Source organism: Microtus ochrogaster, chromosome 21, assembly GCF_000317375.1.
Source record: "Microtus ochrogaster isolate Prairie Vole_2 chromosome 21, MicOch1.0, whole genome shotgun sequence".
Taxonomy (NCBI): domain Eukaryota; kingdom Metazoa; phylum Chordata; class Mammalia; order Rodentia; family Cricetidae; genus Microtus; species Microtus ochrogaster.
The window spans coordinates 8,841,888-8,852,540 of record NC_022022.1 but is presented as its reverse complement, the minus strand read 5'-3'; the positions used below and the strand labels follow the sequence as shown (position 1 = coordinate 8,852,540).

The following is a 10,653-nucleotide window of genomic DNA, read 5'->3' as shown; positions in this document are numbered from 1 at the left end:
ACTAGTTTAATAACACGTGGGGGCTGGGATGGGAGGACAGCCCCCCCCCCCATGGCATAGATGTACACTTATTGTCAAGCCCCTCCATGTACCTCACATCTAGTGAGCTCTTGGTCAGCGGGGTTCACTGCACAGTCATCCTTTCGTGAAGTCCCTAAGTCTTCTCCAGCCCTGACCACTCCCTCTAGGTGTGTCCTGACTGCTTTGCACCTGCTGACACACCACTAAGTCACAGGGCTCACTATAAACACCCGGGGGCAGGAACTGACTCACGGCTGCCTTCCCAGGGGTCTAGCTCACAGACTGCACTCAGAGGACTTTCCAAGGGCCAGATTCTGTTTGTTTCTTAAACAAAGAGCACAGGACTCCTCTCCCGCAGCGTGGGAGTGCACGATGACAATGCGCCAGCCTCTTAGGTCCCCGCATTATTTGAGGGGGAAGCGGGATGTATAGTGTACTGAACTGTCTCTAAGCAAGCGCCAAAATGTGCGGCCCAGACGTTAAGCACTCTGGGAGGTAAGAGAGCAGGAAGATTGATGAGCTGAAATCTGAGCTTCTGGGGAGCCAGGCCCTACGTTTCTCTACAGTTCCAGCAGATTTCATAACTTAGCATTAAGCTTGTGTTCAGGATTGGAAGAATGGAGAGAAACAAAAGAAAATGAAACTTCCCTCAGAAATTCCGGGAAAAGGTTGGGGTGCAGAGGGAAAAGGAACGAAGGGTAGGGGTGCAGGTGGGGGAGCCCTGGAAAAGGCTTGGTGGCAAGATTGAAATTTTAAAAGTATTGAGGTAAAATACATTTAACGCCAAAGTTACCATTTTAACTCTGTTGTCTCTCTGTGGCAGTAAGCAAATTCACATTGTTGAACCACCAGGAATTTATTTTTTTTAGGGTCTCCTGAAGCCCATGCTGGTCTTGAGCTCTGTTTGAAGCCAAGAATGACCTTGGACGGATCCTACCTCTACCTCCAAAATGCAGTGGAGGCCACCATGCCTGGCTCGAAATAATAAATTTTTAAGAGTCTCTTTTGCAAGGCTTCACACCTGGCTAGTCACATGTCAGTTAGCAGAAATGAGAAACACTTGTGGAAACCAGAACACGAGGGCTGTTCTGCACCGAAGAGGGCAGTTGGCCCCAGGGACATCTGTGATTTGTTTTGCATGTATTAATGAAAGGCCAGGGCCTGAAGGGGTGGGGAGAGGGGTCTCACTGGATACCAGAGAGCCTTTTTGAGTGTCTGAATCATCCTTGTGAAGCTTTAAACAAGGAACACTGATTTTTTTTTTCCCCAGCACTGTGGAGTCTTTTGTATTCAAATCCAAAGCACAAAACTCTATTGTGGGAGAAAAAAGTCTTTAATAGAAACCCAGACGTGCCCACTTAAAGCAATGACTATAGTCTCACGTGGCAGACATACCATTTGAAGCGCTACAGCTAATAATAGGATGGTGTGGGTTTTCTTTTCGTTTTTTTATGGGTACCTTCGTTGGAAGTTGTTCTAATTAGTACCACAGGGACCCTGGAGAGGGAGGCGGGCCAGGAGGAAGGCAGGCCCACCCAACTACAGGGTGGTGGACAGTCAGGCCAGAGAGTTCCTGGCCAACCCTCCTCAGCACATCAGGGCTCTGAATCATGAGGGGGTGGAAATTCACTGCCTTTGAAGCCCTTTCAATCCTATCTGAGTAATTATTTTTAGCAAGGGCTAAGCAGGTGGCGGGTGGCAATGCTTAGCTGGGGACCAGAGGGTGTACACACATGTGGATTGCTGGCTGCGAGACACTCGTGGGGATTCCACAGCGAAGGAATGCCGGACGTCCCGGGATAGGGCCCAAGAGATGAGATTTCCAGACACTTCTTCCAGGCCAACTTTTAAAGGTCGGAGGAAAGTTTCTCGAGGGGTGGGGACCCGAGGGGAAGGTTGGGGTGGGCTCGGGCGTCTCCTCCCCTTTAAGCGGGTGGCCCCGGCCACCTCCTCCGTTACCTGGAGCGGGGAGGGGCTTGGGAAAGTTTGTGTTTGTTGCTGGCACAGCGCCGGGTGGGAGGCGCGGGCGGGCGGACGCCACGGCTCTTCCCTTTTGCTTTCGGGAGGCGGTCGGGGCTGCGCCCTGGGATCGGCGGGGCCGGCTCCGGGGCCCGGCGACTGGCGGAGGACGGGAGGGGAGGAGGCGGAGGGCCGCGCCGAGCCAGGTGCGCACGTCCGCGCCGGCGCTGGGCTAGCTCGGCCGGCAGGGAGAGCGGAGCAGGCGCGCGGCCCGGCGGAGCCGCCGACTCTGGAGCAGCCGGAGCTGGAGGAGGAGGAGGAGGAGCGGCGGCGGGGAAGGAGGAGGAGGTGGAGAGTCGCTCCCGCCGGCCGAGCATGGGGCGCCCGGCGCCGAGGCCGCTGCTGCTGGCGCTCCTGTCGCTGGGTGAGTGCTCGTGGGGTTCGGCGGGGCGCGGGGTCCTGGGTGAGGGGCGGGCGCGGCTGCAGCATAGGGCCTGGGGCACTCGGGGTGCCTGGGGCGGCTCCCCGGAGACCCAGCTCCAGAGCGCGGGGCCGCCGGCCGGTGGGGAACGGTGTGCGGCCGCCCGGAGCCCGGTGCACATCCCCCCTGGGCCCGCGCGCGGGGTACCCGGAGCCGCCCGGCCTGGCGGAGCCGAGTCCTCACGTGTGCCGGGGGAGTGGCCCATGGCCGGTTCCCCGACAGCGCTCTCTACCTGTTGGCCGCCGGGAACCGGGCTCACCTTGAACTCCCGGCCCCGGAAGGTGCGGGCGGCCCCGGCCCGCGTGCACGGCTGGGCGGAAATATGAGCTTTTGCTGTGCCCCGCCATAGCCGCGGCGGGTCCGGATCGCTCTGCACTCATTAGCCCACGCTGAGTTGCTTTTCTAGGAGAGCAAGAGAATCCAACTTCCTTCCACGAAGGTCACTGGGTGACCCAGAGCGTTACAATGGCAATCGTGTACCATCCCCGTCATTTTAGTTGTTGGCTAGATCTGCCTCAGTGTTTCCTTCCAGCTTTTCCTGAAGCTGGCTAGGCTCGGATTTATACACAAAGACCCGAGAGCCCTGCTTCCCCAACTTTTCTACCTGTTACTTCCCTCGTTACTGCCCCTTTCTCTTCTACCCTCCGGAAACCCTTAGTGCCTTTCTGTGGTTTGGCCCAGTGTCCCTACCCCCACCCTAGGAATCTTTCCTGGGCTTCCCCCCTCTCCATTTTCCATTCACTCTGTACACAGACACCATCTTCACGTAGATACACACGGGGTGATCTTAACCAGCCACGAGATGTATTTATTTAGCTCCTGCCATGGTACAAGAAGGCAGATCCCCAAGTGCGGTTATGTGCTTTGATCCCTGTGATCAGGATCAGTGTCATTTAGGACAAACAGAATCCCAGACTCAGCTCTAGGTTCTCTTCCAAGCCCCTGCAGAAGACAGAGCTCAGTCTTTTGCAGGGCACGTGCTGTGTGTTGTCTATCCCAGCCCAGGCCTCAGCTGCGTGTAGGCTAAATCACTGCACTTCTGGTGGCCTGAGGGTCCCAGCGGAGGCCTCCCTCTACCACTCCCTTCCTGCTGGCATTGGGACTTCACTGTTCCAGCCCCCATGAGTTCTGGCTGTCTGCAAACTAGCCTTTCTAGTTGCTAGTGTGATACTTTCCCTCCGAGGGGTTTTCTGGAAATGACTTGCTCCAAGAACTCATCTAGCCACAATTTTTCAGCCACAGCCCATGTGCAGAAAACATCCCATGGCCCTCTGTGGTTTCTGATCCAAACTCTTTTAATTTTCCCTTGCCAGGCGCCTGCCGTTGTAAGTTGTGTATTAGTTGCACATTGCTGGGGCTTTATGGAAGTTGTGTGTGTGGTTGCACATTGTTGGGGATGGACCACACCATTTAATTGGCTTATGTGTCTGGGTCAAGCAGGGCCATGGCCTAAAGTTGCACAGATTGCACAGGGCACCCCTCCCATCTTCTACTCACTTTTGCTGTTTATGTGAATGACTTTCCCTAGAGTGGTCAGTTTGCAGTTTGTATATGAACCAGTTGAGAGGGTAGCATGAAGTAGAAGTTTAAAAAAGAATGCCTTTGAGTGTGCCGGGGTTGTAGTTCTGTGGAAGTGCCTGTGTAGCTTTGCCAGGCTCTGGATCCGGTCCCTCTTTCCAAACAAACAAACAAATAAACAAACCACAACCAACAACACACACACACACACACACAAAGCACAGCTTAGGGAAATCGTGGTGGTATACTTATGTGCCCAACCTTGATGAGCCCTAAGGAATTTTGGGAGTCACTGGCCAATGCAGATCCACCAACAATTCTCTGAACCATTGATGTGCTGCTGCTGGCAAACTCTGCCCCTTGACACCCCCCCCCCCCCCCCGGGTGCAGCTGCAGTCTGACCCATTATTCCCCAGACACGCTGAATCCGGAAATGGAGCGTGTTGATAAGGAAGATCGTCTTCCCTCAGGTCCTGCTGCCAGGATGGAATCTTGATGTCAATGCTCTCTGTCACTGTTCCTCGTCTGGTGAATCTCTGTTCTGTGACCTCCACCTGTTCCCTGGCCCTTTGTGTTGTAACTTTGGCCAAGCACAGGTTCAAGTTGTGTCCACCTTCTGAGGGAGCCCCACACCCCACTCGTCCACATCTCCTGCTTTTCCCATCTTAGCCAAGGCCCTGGAGGTTCTCCACCAAGACAACTTCTGACCCTCATGTTGATATTTTCCTCCAGCTCCCTTCTAGGGTCACCATTTTTCTGATGGATGATTTTGGGGCTCCCACCTGTGTGCAATGAGTTCTTGTGATTTCCGTACTAGGAGATGCCTCGGTGTTTGCTTCCTGCTCTCTCTGTTTTAGCTATTTCGTTCTAAGCGCCTGTTTACTAATATTCATGGAATCTGTTGAGCCTTCTGGCTCTCCTGCCCCCCACCTCTTCCCTGTGTATCTCCGTTTGCCCCTGAAGCTCACTTCCCCCTTAAAGCTTTCTCACTAAGCCCACCAACTAGGGTCAGACCAGAGCCACTCAGTCTCACTCCTTGCCTGTGTCTGTCCTTCATCCCTTTATTCAGTATTCTTAAATGCCTACTCTGTGACAGTGTGTTGAGTACTGGGAGTTCGTGTCCGTGTCCCCCCCCCCGCACCCCCCCCTCCCGCAAATGACCAGGGTATAGCACCTCATGGAGTGTTTGACTTGGCTGTGAAGACAGGTGGTAAAAACAATGCAACCCCTGACACCAGCCCAGACCTGGGGAGGAGCAGCGAGGAGGGGGATTCATTTTGGCTTGGGTTGGGGTTGCTTTTGCTGAAGAAGTGACGTTTGAGCTGAGCCTTGAGGGTAATTAGAATTTTTAAAGAAAGGATAGAAGAGCATCTTCTGGGGAAAAGCGTAAAGGTGTGGGTGAGCGAAGTGCGTGGCTCCTTCCAAAAGGGCGCCAGAGTTCCACGTGAAGAGATGATGGGTGGGTGGGCTGACTTCGGAGGAGGCGCTGTTGACTCTCCATGTAACGCGGTTCACTCCGGATCGTGAATTGTTGGTTCCTTGGGGGTGGCCAGGCAGCCTGCGTTTCACGTGGTAGCTCCTGATCACGACACTGAATGTCAGGTCTCTTCCTGGGTCTTCCCACCTGATTATCCCCCAACAGCAGGGATCCCATTGGTCTTGCTCTTTCTATCCTCTTAATAATAGGCCTTATAACACCTATATATGGGTGTGTCCTTTCCGTTGTGCTGAAAGTAAGTCGCCACGAAAAGTTTGCTGGGTGAGATTAACACGGCAGGAGGACGCTGAGCCCTTAACTGGTGTGCAGCACGAGACCTAGAGATTGTGGAGAGTGATTAATATATTCTCTCCACCTAAAAAAAAAAATGCAAATCCACTGAAATAGCTTTTAAGTGACAAAAGCATCACTTCCATATTTTCAAATTCAATTGCTGAAAAAGAGTATTATGCTAATTAGGCAGGTTAAACTGCCTTAACACATACTTCTAGCACAGTGGTTCAAACAATAGGAACTTTTTTCTTCTTCTTCTTTTTTTTTTTTCTTTTTTCTTTTCCTGTATCACCGGCCAGGGAGTGCTTCTGAGGGAAAGCTTGCTTGGGTGGGCCCTTGTTTCCCTGAAGCTCCTCTGGTCCCAGGTTGGTGACCCCGTCAGCTCCTGATTTTTAAGATTACTTACTTTTCATGCTTACTGTTTCAGCCCCTCAAAGGACAGATGCAGCTTGCGTATTATAACGGATACTTCCTAGGCCAAGCTTGGAAGTGACGTCGTTTCTGTGCATATTCCTCCGGAGACAGTTTGGTTCCATGTCACACTAGCTGCAAGGGAAGCTGAAAAACACAGAGGAACCTGGCAGCCATCTGCCAGCTACTGTAGAAAACGGAAGGATGGATTTGGGATTTGGAAGGGCACCAAGCAGCCTTTGTCAATTATAGAGGATGCGTGGTAGAAGATAAATCAAGTCCATTTTTGGTGGTACTCGAGAATGAAGCCAGGGCCTGTATATTCCGTTACTTAAGAGCCTCATCCCAAGCCGTGTTCTTTTCTGGTGGCTTCTATGAGGACTTTGCAACCTGAGAGGCACAGAGCACCAGTAGCTATCCCTCTCGGATACATCCTGTCAGTCCTCAAAGGCTCAGTTATTGCCATCCTATAGATGAGGAAGTAGGTGCCCGGAATAGTGAAATGGCATGTTCAAATCATGGCCAGACTCCATCCTGTCTGTGCTAAGGATCAGCCGACGGTGGTTCCCCATGCTCATATACTGCAGATTAATTCAGATGAAGAAAAGATGATCATGGCTAGAAAACAAAGCTGTAATTAAAAATAGGAACTGGGGTGTGCAGGGCCCAGGTGCAACCCAGAAGGGAGTAGTGGTGTCGGCATGCACCTCTCAGATATGACCGTCTGCAGCCCTTGCAGGTTCGCATGCCTGCTCAGAGGAATGGGGCTGAAATGAAGCTTGCTGCTCCACAGGGCCCTGGATAAGGAGGAAGGCTCACAGGAGAAACACGCGTGAATCCCTCTAGCTTAACAGCCTTTGAAGTGCTGTGGTCTTCAGAGATTCCTTGGCACTTATTTCAGCCTTGTTAACAGAATTCCTGTATCTGCCAAGCTGATTAATGCCTGCCCTGGCTATAATTATTCTTATTAGCCTGCTGGGCAGGAGCGCTAGCTGCCGGTGATATTCCTTACAAGGCAGTTGGGCTAGGCGGCTTTGAGATGGCTATTTGGTCTTAGTGATGAGCTGCTGAGCTGATTTCTCTCCCTATAGCTGAATCTATACCTACATATTGGCGCTGCGTCTGGCAGTGAATAAAGTGTGGGCTTGTCTGTCGGAGTGTGTCTGCGTCTCACTTTATCAAATGAAGTTGGTGGAAGCTGTCAGGACCAGTTCATAGCTGTTGGCTTTAATTGCATTGGTTTCTTTGAGGCAGGGCTGCTAGGCCATTTGACTCTGCATTGGGAAAATAACTCGAACTGGCAAAAAAAATTCTAAATAATTTCTCTTTTGGAAAAGGCGAAGTGCTGGAGTTGGCATAGTCTTTTTTTTTTAATTTTTGGGTTTTTTTTTTTTTTGGACTAACCCCCACCAATACATACATATAGCACTTTGTAGTCTTGGGAAGCAGCAGCCTCAGACCCAGTGCCAAATGCTATCGCATACCGGCAGTGCAATCTCCAGGAGACAAAAGGACAATGGAAGTGTGTGTTTTGTTCTTTGAATGCTGATTTCTCTCAGTGCTCCCTGAGTGTTTGTGCTGATTATGGAGTCGCTAAGTGGCGTGATTCAAGTTTAAGCATGACATTCCGATGGTCTGCCTCAGTCTGTTTTACCCCTCTGTAAGCAGCTGGAACGTGGTAGCGTTGCCATCACTTGGAAGGTTTCAGGGGATCGAGGGACCATGTATTGGATGCTGGATGTATTGGATGTCTTGGGTGAGTCTGGTTGAGAACACTGAAGAGCAGAGTCATGCGTGCCCACAGGTTCCAGGTTCGTTGCCGAATGCGTGCCGCCATGGAATCTCAATGACATAGAGGTACTTTACAGACAGATGGGTTACATCTTAGGCCTTAAAAGCGACCACAAGCCAAGAATATCTTGGGAATGGTTCTTTCTTGTTCTTGCTTAAAGCTAGAATAGGCCAGCACTTCACAGCCTGTGTACTAGGGTGAGGGATCCCTGTCAGTTTCTTGTGGGTTGTAAGTGTTTCTGTATTCTGGTGTTTGACCCTGGGGCCCTGGGAGCCCAAGATCAGAGGCCATCTCTAAGCCCTTAAGCCTTGTAGATGCTATCATTGCTGAGTACAGTGAGGAAGGCTTGTGGATATAGCTTTTCCTTAGGGAACTTCTGTACTCCCGCCCCTACCGCAGAGTAAGCTGTTTGAAGATGGAAATGGAGTCAAATTTGATGGTGTCTGCCGCTAATCCCAGCTTTGTAGAGGCAGAAGCAGGAGGTTCAAGGATAGCCTGGGCTATATAGGGAGACTGGGGTTGGGGGAGAAGCAGAAGAAAGGGGGAAGGGAAGGAAGAAGCTAAGCAGCTTAGTGGCAGACCCTGAGCCATGGTCAGGTACACAGCTTATCATCTTGAGTGCTGGGGACTCTGAAGTGACCAGAGCAGAGCAGATTCAGGTTTCCCCTACATGGTGGCAAAAGTATACTAGATGTGGGGTTAGGACCTTCACAGAAAGTGGGTCCAAGAGTTGCTTGACAGCAGATCGGAAGGGAAAGTTCTAGAAATAGTCATGGGGGTTGGGAAAAGAGCCATGAGAGCACCCTATTGGAAAAGAAGCAGCGATGAGTGGGAACTTGCTAAAGAGGGAGTGGGGGCGGAAAGTGCTTCTGCAAACCAGAAGGATGAAGAGAGAAAAGTGTGGGCCTGGCGTGGAGGTTCTTGGGTTGGGACTCTGAAGTCTGACTGCATAGTCGAGGTGGGTTTGAAAACAAATGCTGAGGAGTGGTGGGTAAGGGAGAATATTCTAGACACAGGCTGTCCCCTGTCCTTTCAAGGAGACCACTGTGGGGGTGGCACCTGTTCAACGTGATCCAGGGACACTAGCATGTGGAAAGGACACCCTGGAAACTAGCCGGAGAGAGGGGAGTAAGCATGGCTGTCTTAGGTGGACTCCAGAGAACACGGACAGTGAAGTTGGAGCCCAACGCAAATCCCTGGCTTTGCATGGTCCAAGAAGAGCTGGGGAGATTCAGGCAGGATTTGTGTGGTCCCAGCAGCCCTCTCAGCCTTTGGAACCCTAAAATGTCCCCACAGTCCCCAGACACTGTAGGGAGAAGTGTTCTGTGTGTCTTTTTTTCTTCTCTGCATGTTTAAAGTTTTTGGGTGTTATCTAACGTCTGAACCAGTAGAATTAACTTATTCCCTGAAGTCTGTTTTTATGTCATGTGTATGCGTGTGTGCGTGTGTGTGTTAGGTTTTCTGGCCCAAAAGCCTCAGGGATCCCAGTCTTCACCTCTCCAGGGCTGGCGTTACAGATGTGTATCACACCTGGCCTTTTCCATGAGTGCTAGGAATCAAACTCAGGTCTTCATGGTTGCATAGCAGGTACCCAGCTTACGGAGCCATCTTATAGCTCCCTTGGGTGGGTTTTTGAAAGATTATTTAGAAAGAAAAAAGTGTTTGTGGTGCTGGGTGTCAAACCCAAGGCTTTGTGTGTGCTCCACCACTGAGCCACATGTCCAGCCCATGTGTGCATTGTGGAACCCTTCTCTTTTCTATCTGTATTCTCGAAGAAGGCATCAGTGATTTGTTACTAACGATTACATGTATGATCTAAATACTGTTTCTGTACCGAGTACCTTTCCCATCCCACTCCAATTCCCAGCTGAAAAAAACACGGAGAAAAAATATTGGGTGTAAGTTTTGGAACCAACCCTCCTTTGAAGCCTGCCTCCTGCACTATAGACCGTAGGCAAGTTTCTTCACTACTTTGAACCTCACTTTCCTCCTCAGGGAAATGGGAAGAATTCCTCTCTTGGAGGATTATCATCAGTATAATTAGCTTTAAAATGCAAGCATCCCAGTTGATACATACATGTTCCTAGTGCTGTCTGGGACCGCAGTAGCTGGATCTGAATCTGCACTTTCCATACTCCTAGGAGACTCAAGTGCACACTGATGAGTGGGAAGTCCTAGTGTGTAAGGGTGTTAGCACGCAGAACATACGGCAGCCTGGCTTCTCAGCGAGCACTGAGGCAAAGGTCATGGCAGTGATAGGAGTGCATTAGCACTGGGCTTTGCGGATGTGGGAGGCATCCGCAATGGAGGATGGGGATAGCGTGGGCATGCAGTGGAAGCTGCCAGCTTGGTTTTGTGTTTAATCCACTAAATTTGGCACATAGGAGGGATGACATCATGTCTTTCTTTCCATGGAATGAGGTTAGAAGGATGGGGGACCAAGGACTCAAGGGAGCCGCTGAGAACATCACAAGGAAGGTTGGCCAAGGAGATCAAATAGAACAGTCAGGTGAACAAGACTTCAAGGCTTGGTGACTCTGCAGGGGATCTGAGGGTCCAGAATCTAGACTCTTCCATCACAGAAGACTGGTCCAGAATCTAGACTCTTCCATCACAGAAGTCTGTGGTCCAGAATCTAGACTCTCCATCACAGAAGTCTGTGGTCCAGAATCTAGACTCTCCATCACAGAAGTCTGTGGT

The 10,653-nt window shown here is 51.2% G+C and overlaps 1 protein-coding gene across 1 annotated transcript in view; it reads left to right on the top strand.

Annotated features, from left to right (window-relative positions):
* Window positions 1–2,171: 2,171 nt before the first annotated feature.
* Window positions 2,172–10,653, top strand: part of Ptgfrn (prostaglandin F2 receptor inhibitor) — a 70,491-nt gene continuing 62,009 nt past the window's right edge. Inside the window, exon 1 of the mRNA XM_005357104.3 lies at window positions 2,172–2,404. Coding sequence (XP_005357161.1) covers window positions 2,356–2,404 — 49 coding nt within the window. The 5' untranslated portion in view covers window positions 2,172–2,355. The remainder of the gene's footprint in view (window positions 2,405–10,653) is intronic.